Source organism: Rhopalosiphum padi, chromosome 1 (assembly GCF_020882245.1).
Source record: "Rhopalosiphum padi isolate XX-2018 chromosome 1, ASM2088224v1, whole genome shotgun sequence".
In the NCBI taxonomy this organism is placed as follows: Eukaryota; Metazoa; Arthropoda; class Insecta; order Hemiptera; family Aphididae; genus Rhopalosiphum; species Rhopalosiphum padi.
This window is the reverse complement of record NC_083597.1, coordinates 68,632,881-68,650,903: the sequence shown is the minus strand read 5'-3', so window position 1 is coordinate 68,650,903 and position 18,023 is coordinate 68,632,881. Positions and strand designations below refer to the sequence as shown.

Here is an 18,023-nt window from a genome sequence, read left to right as displayed (position 1 = left end):
TGCTATGTACTAAAGCCGAGAAAATATCATGATACGCCGCCCACTCTGTATATGCCCCGGAAAACTGCGGGATCTCTAGCGGGGCTAATTTTACAATTGAATTAACGTTCGGGTTTGTAATTGCGGCATTATCGTTCTTATAAGGTATATGTGCGTTACTATCTGCATTGCTTGAACTCGCATTTGTACTGGTACTATCCGCTATTTTGAAGATCTTTTCAGATTTCGCAATGTTTTCAAAATATAAATTTTCAAATTCATCTCGATACCTTTCGTTGTCTTCATTTTCGCGATCCTCTTCCTCTATCTGTTGCTGTACGCACCGGAAATCTTCCCAAGTTTGCTTTGCTTTTTCTGTTCTTACTTTGATTTGGTCGATGTCTACGTTGTCACCGCCATTAGTTCGTAAGTATGTGGCGAAACGCGTTAATTGGGCTTTTATCTGGCCCCGTTGTGCGATAAGAGCGTTTAAATCGGACATTATTAGTATTAAGTAATACCTTCTACTAATGCTATGAACCTACAAGTGGACAATAGCTAATGTTACTTTATTACTATATGTTGTACGTTTCGTCCCGAACGTTTGCGCGCTATGATTAGGGAGATATAACGATAGCGAGCGCGCTAGATTGTAACAACGCGGATCTGTCTTATCGCTTGTCGCAGTGGCCTCGACTTATAAATGCCAAACTTCTATTTTTGCGACCTTTACTAATCTACGTGTTTTATTACGAGGACGATATATAGGAAATAACGCGGGGGAAAAATTAAAGAAGAAATAAATATAGAAATTGGCCAATTCTCTTACCTGAGCTGAAGGCTTGACTATTTGTTGCTTGACTGCTTGATGTGTCCAATACTTGTAACCTACTGGTGGCACTTGTGTATGGACATTAAACAAATTGGCAGTCCAATATGCTGACTTGAATTTCACGTTCGCGTTCGTGTATTCGAATCTAGTACTGTCGAAAATACACGAGAAATATTTGAAATTCGTCACGCGCTGACTTCACGTTCACGAACTCAAATTTTCGAAAAATACGTGAGAATACTATGGTATTGTACGAGAAACTATAATTCGGCTTTGAGTAATAAATACTGACTTCGACGTAGTACGAACACGTGTTTTAACAAAACATAACTAAAACACCGATTTTTCTTTATATGCGGTTGCGAAGGACCATGTTGCGAGCAATGAAAACACTAATTTTGAATCATTGAACGACTTTTGCTTTATTGATACTGGTTCACTTTAACAGCTTTAATTAATATTAACTATGGCGTATTATACTGCCGTTGAGCAGAGAGCCCGATATGTCCACTACGCCGTCCGTATTAATACTGACTAATGCTTATCTTGGGTACATTATTGTAGGCACCCAAGATAGTCGCCGAGCATATCGAACAAAATTATTTTATACTTTCAATGGATTGAGTAATATTTTTTTATTTTTAATAAAATAACTAGGAAAATAATCATCGTAGTAGTAAAAATACAGATCATTTTTTTTATATTTTGTTTTTATTAACAGACTTCCAAAAACTGTTTCACTCATTAAAAAAAAACAGTACTTAGTAAATTTATTAGTAAATTATCTAATTTTAGGTTTCAAAAATACATTTTAACCATTTTAAATCTATTCGTACAATTAAATACTAGTTTTATTATTTTTTATTATTATCAATCCGTTTTAGAGTCAAATACCTATCATTGAATAATTATCATTATTTTCCATATTATGATATAAACTTCCTAATTTGTATATTACGTAACTAGTATTGAGTTGGAATAATATTAATAAAATGACATACTAAGTATAACAAATATATATTGTGTTCGAGTTAATGGTTATATTGTTGAAACAAAAGAACCAACGCCCAACAAACAAATTACGTAGTATAATAATGTTTTAAGAGTACCTATATTTTTTGACAGTTAAACTGTTTATTATTTTAGTAATACAGATGATGACTGATGAAGAACTTGACTGGCTTAAACGTGGTAAGATACTCCACTTATATCTATATGGTATTATAATATAATATTTTATAAATTATACTATTAGTATACTCACTAGTGTACCTTATGATATTATTTATTTAAATAAATACCTGTATAATATGAAAATGTAAATCTAATATCAATTATCATATATTTTTTTTTTTAAATCTCTCGACCTATACTTGTGCAAGCTTTGAGTATCTATACGTTTCGCTCACCAGTTTTCATACACAGTGAAACTTCCAATTAACGGTCACCGAAGTGACCATAAATAATGATCCCTATTTAGAGGTGGCCGTCCTATAAAGGTGACAATACATGGCATAACACTTGATGGGACCAAAAAACCTAACCGTTACATAGAGGTGACCATCCTATAGAGTTGACCGTTAACGGAAGTTTTACTGTATGTTTATTGTACAGTTACGTGTAACTTGGTGCAAATGTGTGATTAATTAAAATATTAATTTCAATAACATAAACATACATGACTCATTATTTGTTTCTTAAAACCACATTTATTTTAATATTATGTATACCCGTTTGCAAGAGAATGTGGTGTGCACAAACTAAAACCCCGTCACGACTACACAAATCGCCACTCCAAAAGTATATGAGAAGTAATCACATTATCTCAGCGAACGGAATAGGTTAGTAGGAATAAAACAAAGATTATATTTTCTAACAATTTTGCCATTTTTTTTAGTATTTCCGGTAATTTTTCATTCATATAAAATTGATAAAACTTATCAGACTATGTCTAGAACATCACAAGGAACACAAAATAGTAAGATTATTATATAATATTATTTATTTAATTATTATAAACGCCATAATTAGCTCAATTCATAATAATGAGATACATTAGGATTAAATTCGGGATTTATATTCTCTTAAAACATTCAAAATATGGTACTAATATACTTTAAGAAACCTAAATAAAGTAGAAACCTACAAATATTCTCCTTAAATTACCTTAAAGAATAGAAAAATATACAAAAGTAATCAATAAACCTCATTATATACATAGATAAGCAATTTTTCTTTTACAATAAAAAACAATTAAATAAAACAATTTTGATGTGAAAAATATTTTAGTATAAATGTATAATATATGTATATTAACAAATAACATTTAATAGAAACTTTTTAAATTATTCATTTAGATGTATAGAATTTCAGAGTAATGAAGATTTCTATGATTTAATCACACTAACATGTGTGTTAGTAGTTTAGTACGGAAAAATAAATAAATTAAAATATTAAATGTATCTACTTAGTTGATTTTTTTAGTGCTACTTAATTATAAATATTTTTGTTTTGTGGTCACATTATTATTATATGCATTCAGATTAGACTGTATAGCAATATTCATAGATAAAAAGAGACTTATTTTTCTCTTTTAATATTTATTTTTTGAAATAAGTGTAACGGTTTATTATTATTATTTTTAACTTTAGTAAACAAAGACTATATGGATGAAATGATATATAAATCATTTAAAAAAGGTAAAAGTATTAATAGACAAATTATAGTAATATATTTAATAATTTTCTATACAAATATCTAAGATCCATTTTAAAGCTGTCGGAACTGACTTTTTATTAAATGGTAAAAATGCAGGTAATCTATAATTGCATGGCATGGTGGTCGTACAATAACCGTTCAAAAAAATAAAATCTAATCAATTCAATTAACAAAAACAAGGAAACAACCACGCCTCGCAAAATAGTCGGGTTTTAATCTTCTTTTTTTTAGGTCACATTGGACCTGGTTTTTTAAATTAACTTTAAAAACGGTATACATTTATTCTGATATTCATATTAAATATTGCTAATACATAGACGTTCATAAAAATGTTTAAAAAACATAGTTATTAAAGTCAAAGTGCAATCCAACCTGCATAAAATCTTCATCTTTTAAAGAAATATACATACATTGTCAGAATCTATCTGTTTTATGAAACGTGTAAGTTTTAGCTGTAAGGTATATCGTATATGCAATGCAATTGTACTAAAAACATGTCGGTTCCGATAGACTTTAACATCATATATTATATAAGTTATCATTTAAATAATATTATATTCAACATTTCGTATTTAAAATAATTTAAGTACTAACCTAATACGCTTAGGTACACATAATACGGAGTGTCCCAGGATTTACCCATTGCGATATCTCCTGAAATAATGGAGATATCATAATTCTGGGTTTTTAATAAGATTCACAGGGACAAAAACTAAAAATATTTCACGTTTTAGTTTATTTTTATGTTTTGGTAAAAAATTGATGATAGCCATTTTGTAGAGTTCATTTTTCTTAAAATATTGACGTTTCAACATTTTAATTTCATTAATATCCTGATTTTTAATATTTTTTCTTGTTTTGAAAAAAACTGTGAATTATTAAATATGATAGTGGTATCATTGTATCAAACATGTGTCCCACGTACGGTCGGCCAACGCTTTCAGTGTTTTTCTCAAAAAACTAGAAAAAATATTAAAAAACAAATTTAATTTTAGGTTTTCGATATATTATAATTTTAAAAACCCAGCGGGCAGCGATAAGAATACACTAAGTTATATCAGAAAAAAAAAATATTGGTCTATGGTATTTGGTGAAAATATAATGTTCAGCTTTATTATTTATCATTATCAATTTAGAAAATAGCATTATTTTATGTTTTAATCGTTTAATTGACAAATATCACAAACTCATATAAAAGCACATCATAAAAATAATATAGGTTTAAAAAAAAAATGTTTGTTTTGATTAGGTAAACGTATTGGAAGTTTTCGGTGGTATTTTTACATAATCGTTATAATTTACACTAATAAAATAAACCTTAAATTAACTAACAAGAAGAAGCTAATTTTATATTTGGGAGGGTTTAGTCCCCAATTCTATTAGTTTCACACATTAGCAAAATGTGCCACACATTGTTTTCCATTTTTTTGAGATTTGTAGAATGTTTTAATTTCAATCTATTGGATACTATAGGTATAATATTATAATATATAGTGCATAATAGTTATGATTTACATTGCACGTGAGAAGGACTTTCCTAATTTTATTTTTTAATTATGTCAATGGTAATATCTATTAAATTCGCTATTAAGTGTTTATGTATTTCTTTTATAGCTATTATAAGTTTTAATTAACCATTAACACATATATTTTAATTTTTTTAAATAGTAAATTTGTCTTTCAAAAAGAAAAAAAAATAATGGGACGTTAGGTTCTTAGTGCGTATTGATTAGATCGAATCAAGCACCATATGATATTAATTCTTGAATCTCGACTTAAATAATGATCCATTTCAAAAATTTAAGATTTCTGTTATGCTTAAATATTTTAATAGTTTTAATAAATAAATAATTAAAATATTTACATAATATTTCAGCTTATTTTGTATCAATAAATGAAACCTACGAGAAATACGAGACAAGAATGAAATCTCTAAGTACCTAACTACATAATTTTTAATAAATTACCTAAAAGTTTTTAAAATTTCTTATAAGTATAATATGTCAATTATATTTACATTTTATATGGAAAACATTATAATCACAATATGTGTGTTATATTATATTTCAATATTGATTTAAATTATATATAAAAAGAGAACTTAGTTTGTTTGTAGTAGGGCACTGATGGCGAAAATATCACTGTCACTTTCTTGAGGGTTAAAATTGGGAGTGAAGATTTTATTTGATAGTGTTTGATATTTCAATATTTGTTACGTTTTTGACTGAGTGGCCAATTTTATTGATTAATGCAGCAATGTCTATAACTAGGGTAGTTGAATGGAGGTTTTAATAACTACTCTAAAGCAGTGGTTAGAAACTGGCGGCCCGCGCGGCTATTGTATACAGCCCGCTTTTAATTCTAGAACGACGACATTTTTTTTTTATACATTTTATTATTTTAAAGTTTTAGACAGTATTTTTTTTTTCATAGTACATAATTTAAGAATATATAATTTTTATTTTTGTCTGACCCACGATCTCTTTATTTTGTGAATGTGGCCTGAAAGTTCAAAAAAGTTGCCGACCACTGCTCTAAAGCAGCGATTCTCAAACTGTGGTACGCGAAAGACTACATGTGGGGGTACGGAGAAGGCCGTCTTTGGATAATAAACCCATTCAATCATTTAATTCATCTTATTTTAAAAAAACTAATAAATAAAAAATAATATTACTGTAGTTTTAGTATTTTACTGCTTTCTTATTTAAATAAATGTTTTTAGCTACACATATTTTTAACTATGGAATTTGGATCATTCTAGTTTTTAGTCATTAGTAGTACGCGACTGATTGATAATATACCTAAGTGGTACGTAAAAAAAAGTTTGAGAACCGCTGCTCTGAAGGATTTTTTTTTTTTTGTATGTGTAATACTGGGTGTTGATGTCCTTAAGGAAATGAATTAGTTAGTCAATATGGCCTAATAAATATAATAGTTCCAATAGTCTTACATGATATTTGTATCAATTTGGTTTCTAATATTATTTCGTTATCCTATGTAGACAAGGACGCCTTTAACAAATATAAATAGAGACGAAATAGTCATTGGTGCATTATTTATGGTATGCGCTTGCCTCTAACTGGGAGTTTCGTGCTGGTTATCAAGGTCCATAATATTAATATCCCTATTTGGGTCTTCATCGTCTACGATAAGGACTTCACAGTAGTTGAGTGTCACCACTAGTTTCGATTTCTCGATATTGGTTTCGGGAAGACTGCGGAGGACGGAAGGATATAGATAATGAGCGTTTAATTTCATTTTAATTTGCCTTGTTAATGTATTATTGACGATTTTAATTGGGGTAACGGTAGGCTAGTTCGTGACATAACTAATCTGGTTGGAGTCTAAAGCTCATCAAGCGGTCAGTGCAGGGTTTATGACGTTTAAGTTAAGCGAGCTATGCGTATATGTATTGTACGTTTAAATTTAATATATATTAAATACTTAATAATTACTTGTGAACGGAGTGCCCTGAATCTGAGAGCTGCTGATGACGTGTACACGCACATTCGAGAATCAATGAGATAGATTTCACCTAAAAAAAACTATATACGGTATATAATTTAATATGTTCAGGCATAATTCAGGAGCGACGGAGAGAACGTGTGTACAATAGGTTACGCTCAGATGACGAACGACGAGAAACTCGAAAATAAATACAGTTCAGACCAATTATTTGTATTATAATCTAAGATTATGTATTATTTTTATTTTTAGAACTAATCGCTTTTCCCCGTAACATATTTCGATACTGCAAAGCAAGTAAGATATTTTTTGATTTTTACAATATATAACAATATTTATACCCGCCAATGGCAATTTAATTTCAATGGTGTTTCTAACCAGAAAAAAAATTTTTCAGTTCACAATTCCTATATGTTATAATAATTATTGTATTCGCTCAGAATTATTAATATAATAATATATTTACTTACAAAGTTCAAAATTGTATAGAACTATTTGACTCTCTGTATATACATAATTAACATATTACTATATCAGCTACCGTTTGATAACTATTGGCATTCGCTGAATTTATAGGCCTTTGGCCACTGATAAATATATGTATCAACATTTTTATTATTCTATATCATATAATAATCAACCTAAAACACCATTGTTGATAACTTAGTAAATTTCAACTAAATTACATAGGATTAACGGCATTAATTATTGTAGTATTTTGTATATACAATTAATTTAACATTGTGATCCTGCAGTGTAAAAATATACAATTTTGGACCTATTAAAATAAATTATGACTATTTCTTTATGCTAAAATAAGTATCTTAATGTTAGTGTACAATACTGAATACAGTATTGGTCATATTTATGTTACATTAACAGCAATTTCAATAAAGTCTTTAGTTAATTAATAATTTCAAGCTAAATGTAACGTAAATGCATTGTGTAGTAAGTATATATTTTTTATAATGTTTCTTGTAAATTTTCAGTATATCCACATCTATTTCATAATTACCAATCTTATTTGGATAATGTTAATTTATATGGTACGTTTTAATGTTTATAATTTTAAAAGTACATTTAGTCTTTGACTCTTTGAATTTATTAAGATCAATGTCTTTAAATTATATTACACTATATTTAAATTTAAATAAATATAATCTATATTATTATTATCATTATTATTAATGATTTTAAATTGTATTTTCTATACATTTTAAATCCATTTACAATTTACTTATAAACCTACTTACATATATATTTATTTTGTGAAATTTTTACAGAAAAAATTGAATTAAGAAATGTTGAAAACTATATATCAGCTAGCTTAAACAAATGGGGTAACTACTCGCGAAATCTCCGATAATAATTTATTAATTTTTTTTTTTACTTACACTTTACATTTTCAGTATATATTATTTTTTCATAGTTTCTACTTACCTACTTACCTAGAGTATACCATCTAACACATTTATCTCCATTTTATTCTACCCAATAATGCTTCCTTCCAATCGATTACTAGCTTTGATTTTTCTATATCTTCCTTTATTCTATCTTCCCGTCTTAGCCTCAACCTTCCAATAGTATTTTTTCAGTGGTGTAGTACCGTTTTCAGCAATGAACATTATTTATACCATGCATGATCTCCAGGTACCTTTATGCACTTTCATATAGAGCAGAAAATGGCAACTGGCGGCTCGCGTACCTACTATTTTTAACTGATCTGGTGAACCCCGTGCTATATTTAAAATTACTCTATAAAAATATAAAATGTTAGGATTTTAGAGATTTTTCTGTACTTTATTTTATTATAATATTTATAAAACCGACATAATGCTTATCGTAAAACATAGATATGAATTCTTATCTAATATTGAACTATAAATGTCAATTGTAAAATTTATTGACCTTATTTTTTTTTTTGCTTTCTACGTTCTCTGGCCCACTAGATTTTCACTTTCAAAAAATTGGCCCCCTAGTATAGCATTGAGTTGACCATCCCTGATATAGAGGAATTTTGAGCTTTTTTATTTTTAATCATTTTGTCATTGATTCAATAAAGGTATATCCATGGTTATTTGATAGCTGATGTTAAGCTTAATGTTGGCCATTGGAGCATTTTTCTCTATCAATTTTAGCGTTTAAATCGCCTAGTGAAATTAATAAATATCCCACTAGTATTTCCTCTACGGTTAATATTTAATGCTAACAGTGAATAAAACTCATATTTTTCTCTGTTCCTTTTCTCTTCTGTCAGGCATGTAAGTTAACAAATGCTATATTGAACTACGTTGCTTCTTTTATTAATACTGGTATTCTAAAGTTAATTACTTTTAAGTCCTTAATTATAGATACTAAATTTTTTCCACGGCAAAACCACTATCCCCTTGTATATATTTATCAGACTGGCCGAAGAAAATTGTTTTATTCCCTATTTCTATTGATCCTCGTTTTATCTTGTGTCTTGCATTGCTAATATTCTCAAATTCCCAATTTATATCTCTCAAATTTTTTAAATAATATTAAAGCTGTTTCTATCTGGTAACATTTTGCATTTTTATCTGTAAAACTGTATATTGATATTTAAAACAAAATTTAGGGAATTTTATGAACAATCGTCAATCTATGTATACCGAAACAACTTAAAATTATTAAAATTAAATCATACAAAGGGCATTACTATATAAATGGTGTATAAGTTAATTTTTAATTCACTCTATTATTAATTGTATTATTGATATAAATGTGAATTTACTTTTTTAAAAATCTTTTAATAATCTCCATAACAACAATACCTGATTATGTACACATTTTTTTTTAGGCTTGTATACTTTATCTAAATATGCATTTAAAACTTTTCAAGCCCGTAAGTGAGATAACATTTTATTAAACATAATATAACTTTTAAAGTATTAAATAAATCCTTAAATTTAAAATTATATATTTTAAAATTCAGATTTATTTAACATTTCTAAAAAAATAATTTATTAACCTAGCAATTTTGTTCTAAATTTGTTTGCTTTTTGTTAAATCAATTGAAAAAGACACAACTTATTTATAAGTATATTTGTATTCGGTATAATATGAATCCAAAATCGTTAAGAGTATAAACGTAATATATAAATAAGTGGACTGTTAGAGCTAACTTGAGGGATGTAATTTTATTGAAGGCCAATCTATATATAATAAGGTGTAAAATCTTTGATCCACACTTCCTGTCAAAATAGTATACAGAGAAGGAATCTAAGCCCTAATAACATTTTTGTAAGATTAATAAATAATACATTATTTCATTCATACAAAATTTACGGGAGAGGGGTTGGACCAAAGTTTTGGAATTTTCATTGCAGCTATCTAACTATTTATATTTCCCCGAAATGACGACGTCTACAATATCTATTATTGGTGATAATAATTAATAATAGTGGTCGGTCGTTCAAAGAGCGTACCTACTACCTATATTAGCCGACAATCGAATAGTCTAGCTATTATATGCATTTACAAAGATTTGAAACTAACGGCTGACGTAGTTTTGGACGTAGTTTTAAAAATTTTTAAAATACCCGCTAGATAAAATTATTGTAAATAATAAATAACGCGCGTGAATACGATTTTATTTACCCGAAAATATATTGTACAAGTATAAATTCCAGTTATTTACTACCAATATGAATTTTTGATGTTTCAAAAGCGCGAGGTCCTGGGCATTACCCCCACACTCCAACATAACACCACCGGCCCTGTGGTCTGTTGTCCGTGTATTTCCAGGGAGAGCAATGGCCAAACCATGTCCGCCCTTAGTGCTGCCACTAGTGCCACTAATATAAATATATTATATAATTCAAATTTTATTTTTAGATTTTCCAAGAGTGTTTGATACCAGCATTAAAACAGAAAAACTCGAAAGTAAGAAGTTTTCAAATAACAATTATTAGCATCATATTGTATTGATATTTTTTGAAGAATAATGTTCTTATAATATTAAAGCATTTATAAACAATATCCACACTTAGTAAATAAAAATAAAGTAATAAACAATATGTTTAATGTCTAATCTCTAATATACGGGGTGATTATTTTATCATAAAACACTCATTATTTCAAAAAGTATTCATATTTTTTAAAACATTTTTTTACATAGTTCAAGTTGTTAAAAATACTACGTTTTTTATTGAAAAATTGTATTTTTAAATATTTTTTTAAGTTTTTTATGTTTTTGAATGACAACATAGTTTTAATTTCATATTCCAAAGCAGAATAATTTTCTGAGTATTTTGATACATAAAAATCGAATTTATGTAGTTTATGAGTTATACGTATTTAAAGTATAGACAAACGGAGTGGAGTGGTACGGGGTTACCCCGCAAAATGTTTGTCCACTACTCCGCTTGTCTAAACTTTAAATACGTATAAATCATAAACTACTCGCCCTAAATTCGATTTGTATGTATAAAAATACTGAATACTCAGAAAATTATTCTGCTATGGAATATGAAATTAAAACTATGTTGTCATTCAAAAAAGTAAAATATTGTATTATTAATCTTTCAACTTCACCTAACTGATAGGTAAGATTTATTTTTAACCTATCTAATTATTTTTTTTTAGAAACCATATCAATTTTCAACCACGACGAATTCGATTCAATTAAATTATGTATGTTTTTTCTATTTTAATGTATAGAATACTAAACGAACTATTAATTTAAACACAAATTGAATACATTCCTACTATATTATGCTATTATACTATACAGTACTATTAATACATTTTTATTTTATTTATTTAAACTTTGTAGTAGGTACAATTAGATTTATTGTATTTACTGTATTTTGGTAAATAATATCAGTATAGTTTTAAAATCGTATTATCATAATAACCCTATAATCATTCGAGTATTATATACACAATAAAAAGAAGAATATTGATACTATTTACCTATCAATTCTCGGGTTACCCATCAAAACGATACACTATGACTATTATAGGTAATAGGTATACATATTGTACAGTGTATTGCGTAGCCTATTTTTGGTTATTATTTATTATACTCGTATATTTAAATTTAAAATTTCATAGTACACTACTATCCCTAGTAATTTTTTTTATAAAAAAACTATAAGGCAAATTACATGCAAAAATAGGTCCCGCAGACGTGATATCAGATGGCGTAACTATGCTGAATTGTATAATTAACCGTCATAAATCCACAGAAAATCCTAGCAATGACTTGGAATCAAGTGTAATATTAAAAAACACAATATCTACTTTATAAAACTTATGCTTTTTTTTTTTAATTGTTAATATAATATGACGTATCATGTGAAACGCGATTAACAGTATAGGTACTGAATGGCCGACATAGATTAGGAAACTTGTATGATAAATAACTGACAATTTTTTATTATTATGTATTTATATATTTCACTAGCTATATAACACAACTTTGCAAAGGAAAATATAATAAAAATAAAACACAATGCTATATCAGTGTATTTCGATTTACATATTAGTATGTCTCAGTAGGTACACGGAAAAATCGGCAGCATCAATGTAGGTATTCTCACTTTATGAACTTATTCGACCGAGATGGGCAATCCGCCTGTGGCTAACTCATATCAGTTTTTTTTCATCATAATTTTTTGTCTAAGCAGTAAGAAAAAAATCAGTATAAACAAAAAATCATTCAATTTTCGTGAGCCAAAACGAAATCCGTGTGTAAGCCACCCATTTGCTATACCTATAAGGGTTGAAAAATGAAACAAAGAACAGTCCCCCAAGTAATATGTGTATAAAATATGGTGTCAATTGACATTTGTCAGTAGTTTTAAAAATATATAAACCCTATACAAACGTACAATCATATTTACATAATATATTATAAAGTAGATTATAGGTAATCAAAAAATTACAATTATAAATTTTCAGCTTACTTTCCAAGACTAGCTGAAAATCATAGCACCTATAAAGAGAGAATGATCAAGTTAGGTAAGATACTTTTTATCTTTTTAATTTTTATACATGTTTAATTATGTATTTTTGGATTTTACTTATTTTCTGACAGAAATTTTAATTTTAGTTCTATTATTTTATTATTTTAATATTATTTAGGAATTTGTTTGTATTCTATAGGCAGTTAAAATTTAAATATTTTACAACAAAAGTAAAAATTGTAATAAATCTAATGTTATCAACTTAAGCTTATACATTGAGCATACGGTTTTTTTATTGTTATCTATAATGGCAATATTAATATTCCTTTCTCGATCTATTAACGTTCTTTAAAGTAGTACACTTAATATAATATTATATTAGATATAAAACCATTCACAAATAATTAAATATACAACAACCCTAATGTATTGTGGGTAAAATGCAAATATATTTTCAACACTTTTTTTTTTTTAAATACTATAATATGAATACTATAATACAAACTATATTGTTTTAAAATTTGAATAATCATACAAAACTGACCTAAGGTGCATAAAACAATGGGAATTATCAATACTTGACTTACATTACTTTATAGTCTACATTCTATAGAGTTATATTTAACACAATATTTAGCTCATTAGACAAAACAATAATATAAACGTTACTTAATTTTTAAATATAACTTAATGATTCTATGAAGTAAAGATTGTCATTTCAAAATAAAATTAATATATTAATTTTAATTTTCAGGTTTAGGGGTTATGAATACTGATCTTTTTTTTAGTTTTAAAGCAAGTAAGATTTTTTTCAATTACTATAATATAATATAATATATAATTTCATAGTTTGATGTAAAATATTAATTACCTATATATATATATATATTGATATAACCTAATTTATATATGTAAATTATAACATGGAGTCCTGTCAATATACTTTAATTGTTTATAAGTAATATAGATAAACTAAGCAGATTCCACCAGCTTCCTTTTATGGATAATAAATTAATAAAATAATATTCGATTAAACGATGGGATCGATATTTTTCTATTTTATGCATTACTTTAATATTATAGTGCTCATTGTAGTATTGTGCCTTACATACAGAAACGTCCTGAAACTATTACGCATTTTATATTCGAATTCTAATTTATTTTTTTACAATCCTAATATACATATTACATGTACTTGAATAATATTTATGAATACTTTTAAATAATGTTGTACCTATCCATTATGGCAAGCTATTATCCAAAGCTATTGCATAGGTACCTACCAACGGTAGATATTCGATATTGCTGTAGTTCGTAAATACACTTTAATTGGAAGGTATTAAAAGGTTATTATAACTCAAGTAAAAAATAAAAAAATTTCAGTTTATCCAAATCCAATAACAGCTATAAGTTATTCAAATTACGAACAGTCATTCAAAAACATTGCAAGTATGTTATAATGTTATATTATAAAGAAACATATTAATACAATGTATTCAGATCATTTTAGTTAATTATTAGAATAATATTACAAAATATTCTATTCATATTTCATCATTTTTAAATAACATGTATTACGTAAAGTATACATTACCTCTATAAGCTCTATAGTTTATAGACTATAAAACAATATTACTTTATTAGCAGTACTATAAACATAAAGATACTGCAAATAATATTGGTAACACGTCAAAATTTGACGGTAAAAATATCCCTGACAAAATAATCCAAAAACAAAATATCCCGTGTAAATACTAATTCAAAATTTAAACCTTTTTTATAAAATAATTATTAACATTTGTAGAACACAAAAAAATTGATTAAACAATGTTTAAATAGATATTAAAATATGTTTTTCGTCAAAAAATATTATACCAAGTGTTATGTGTTATTGATTTTAAATATTTATTTTTATTAGTTTTATTGTATCATTTTATAGCAGCATTTAACTGTTTGTCCAAATTTTTATATTTTCACCTTTTTTTTAGTTGAGGTTCTCCGGCTGTTCGTTTTTCAATGTTGGCCTCCTACAGACCTTGTTCTTGTTTTAACATATTAGGTACTTCTAAGTTCTAATCACAACTTTTATAATAAAGTTTAACTTTCTGAATTATTATTTACGCGGGATATTTTGTCATAGAATATTTTTGCGGAGGTATCATGGTTTAGGGATATTTTGGTTGGGATAAATGGTCGTGAACTAATAATATTATGCATTAAATATATTTGTTTAATTTTCAATTGTTTGATGTCTTATTCAAATTAATTCCTAAGGTGTCATTAAGCCTGTAGACGAACAATTTGTTGACAGTAAGTTTTTTTAATATTACTTCATTATCGTACGTTCAATTTTCTCATAAATTATAAATATATAATAATAAGTCTAATCTATAGTATATGAATAAAAATAAAAATGTGTTTGTTAGAAACGTGTAAATTCCATAAAATTATTTGGTATTCATAAACTTATTTTCATATTTCACAAATTGTTCATGAGTTATCAGAAAATAGATGCAATAATATGTCATGTATAAATTTAAGTTATTCATAAATAGTTTGGATAGTAATAATTGTAAGATAGTAAATTGTTATAGTGAATAATTATATTTTTAGTTATTAAACTATAATATAGTACTCGTATATAATATCTTTGCTTTAATTAAGTACAATTTTTCTTTGCATCAAATTTCACGTTGTATCCTCTCCCTTCAATTAAATCGTCGTACTTTTAGACAAATATTTAACATGTTAATCGATAGATATTGGTTTAAACGTAAAATTTAAAAATTCAGTTATATATTAGATATAAATCTATGTGCCTCTAATACAATGAAAATTAGTAGGTATTTCCAGTACGATCGAATTTCTTTAGATCTTTAAATAACTTAAAACAAAATATTTTACTTATAAATATGTTGTAACAATATTGTAACAAATTAATTTTTCAGTACGACACATTATGACTGAAGAAGAGTTTAAAAATAGTATACCACATGGTAAATTGTATTAATGTATTTTTATTACAGTTTTTTTGCAAAACTATTATAACCTATTGTTATTAATATTTTCTAATAATTCTTAAAATATGTATAATACATTTTTGATAGTTATTAAATTTCATAGCAAATTCTTGAATTGAAAAATGATTTTTAAAACAACTATTATATACGCACAAGTTTAAATAAAAAAATTAGTAATTTATTTACATTCTAAATATCAAATGTAGTAGTTACCAATTTCTTTTAATTTGATTACCATCAATGTTTCAAGCTATTCCATACTGATTAAGAATTCACTATTTATTACTTTTAAGGTTTTATTTACCTTAGTAACATTCTGATTAGATTCATAAGATAAACATTTTTTTCAGATTTTCCGAAACTATTTGAAAGTTGGGAAACTTTTTGTCAAACAAGACTAAATTTATGTAAATAATACTATTTATATTTTATATTAAGAAGTTTTATTTATTTATATGAAATGTATAAATTACTTGTTCTATTATGTATTTTATTTCAATTATACATGAATCCTATAATATTATCATTATTTAATACATTTTCTACTCCTTGATGTATGTATACTAAAAATGCATTATATGAAAATATATTTTAAGATAGCCAAACAAGCAGATTAATCAACGACAGTGGAGTTTTCTCTGAGAACTTATTCAACGATATGAAAACTGGTACAATTTAATAATCGTTTCATATGACGCATTAGTTGTTCTTAAATTAATAAATTTGATGGTTATTTATTCATTTTTTTTCTGTGAATAGTTTTTTATCCAATATTAGGACAAAAGTCGGTATCATATTTACTGTTTGTTGATAGTTTAAGTAAGTTAATAATTATTTACTTACTTACATTTTAAAAATATTATATTTGTAAAATAGTTATTAAACATAAGCCGTAGCTTTAAACGCCATATAATAAACAAATATATAGGGTATATACTATGTACTATGTATAATTTCCAATAACCACTAAGTAATAATTCAAATCAGCTTAGACAATCCTTACGCATTACAATAGTTTTTTTTCAATTTTAAATAGTAGAAGTATAAAATAATATAATATTTTTTGATTCTTATCTCTGGGGTCTTAAAAAAATAATTTATATAATCCTTTTTAAATCATAATTATACTCACCCTTTTCTTATTCTTCAATAATACAATTATTCAATATCTGATTTTTGAATTTTATTTTTAAATATATACTTCAATAAAAGATCATAAATGGTATTATTTTTACTACTTGCTTAAGAATAGTATCCTATGAGGATACAAACATCTGTTTTTTTATACTCGAAACTTTCTTTTTTACTTTAAGTTATTTAATAAAGTAGATAAATTTGAACAAGTAGTTATAGATTGTGAGCAAAGCGATAAATAAATTTATTTAACAATTAACAATGATGTGTGTGTGTTTTTTTTTCTATTTACTGTCAATACTTTTTTGGAAAGTAAAAATACTTTAATTTTCAATAATGGAGGTGATTTTTGGAGTTCTACGCAAATCCAATTGTTGACAAAATCTATTTTGTTTTATTAGTGTAACTCAAAAACGAATAACCGTAAAATGTTCAACAAATGTTTATACTATCATTTTCTACGTACAATAAAATTTTTAAAATAATTCAACCACTTTTTGAATCATCTATAGGCATGATAAATCTTCTAGTTTTTTTCTATAAATAACGATTTAAAATTATTCGCTGGATTATTCTTTAATAACTTAAATAGCTATGGGTTTAAAAAACATAGAATGAAACACATACTAAGTTATACAGTCTCCCCTCTAAATCGTATTTTTGTACAATAATATATCATTTAATTCAAATTTAACACACTCATAACAGTAACCCACTTGAGTTCTAATATATAGGCATACAGCAAAGCGATATACCTGTTTATACTAAGGATAAAAGTACTTAGAAATAGTTTTGCAACAATATTTAATATATTTAATGTTAAATCTACTTTTTATTATACTTGAACAATTTAAAAAATGTATAATTGTTAGTAGATTAACATTAATTGTTACAGTTTTTAAATTACCGTAGCAATAATGACCATAATTTAACCATGTTTCC

General features: G+C 26.2%; 1 protein-coding gene across 4 annotated transcripts in view; it reads left to right on the top strand.

Moving 5' to 3' along the window:
- The window catches only part of LOC132931772 (uncharacterized), a 130,789-nt gene that overhangs the window by 99,296 nt on the left and 13,470 nt on the right, over positions 1-18,023 (top strand). For 3 of the 4 annotated variants that reach the window (XM_060997759.1, XM_060997760.1, XM_060997761.1), the window contains 18 exons: positions 1,958-2,002; positions 2,709-2,789; positions 3,463-3,510; positions 5,406-5,465; positions 7,247-7,291; positions 7,984-8,040; positions 8,278-8,334; positions 9,816-9,860; positions 10,853-10,900; positions 11,603-11,650; positions 12,923-12,982; positions 13,682-13,726; positions 14,311-14,376; positions 15,202-15,237; positions 15,876-15,923; positions 16,298-16,354; positions 16,544-16,615; positions 16,707-16,766. In XM_060997759.1, the coding sequence (XP_060853742.1) occupies positions 1,958-2,002; positions 2,709-2,789; positions 3,463-3,510; positions 5,406-5,465; positions 7,247-7,291; positions 7,984-8,040; positions 8,278-8,334; positions 9,816-9,860; positions 10,853-10,900; positions 11,603-11,650; positions 12,923-12,982; positions 13,682-13,726; positions 14,311-14,376; positions 15,202-15,237; positions 15,876-15,923; positions 16,298-16,354; positions 16,544-16,615; positions 16,707-16,766 (978 nt within the window). The remainder of the gene's footprint in view (positions 1-1,957; positions 2,003-2,708; positions 2,790-3,462; positions 3,511-5,405; positions 5,466-7,246; positions 7,292-7,983; positions 8,041-8,277; positions 8,335-9,815; positions 9,861-10,852; positions 10,901-11,602; positions 11,651-12,922; positions 12,983-13,681; positions 13,727-14,310; positions 14,377-15,201; positions 15,238-15,875; positions 15,924-16,297; positions 16,355-16,543; positions 16,616-16,706; positions 16,767-18,023) is intronic. The other variant, XR_009662777.1, reaches the window with a different exon arrangement.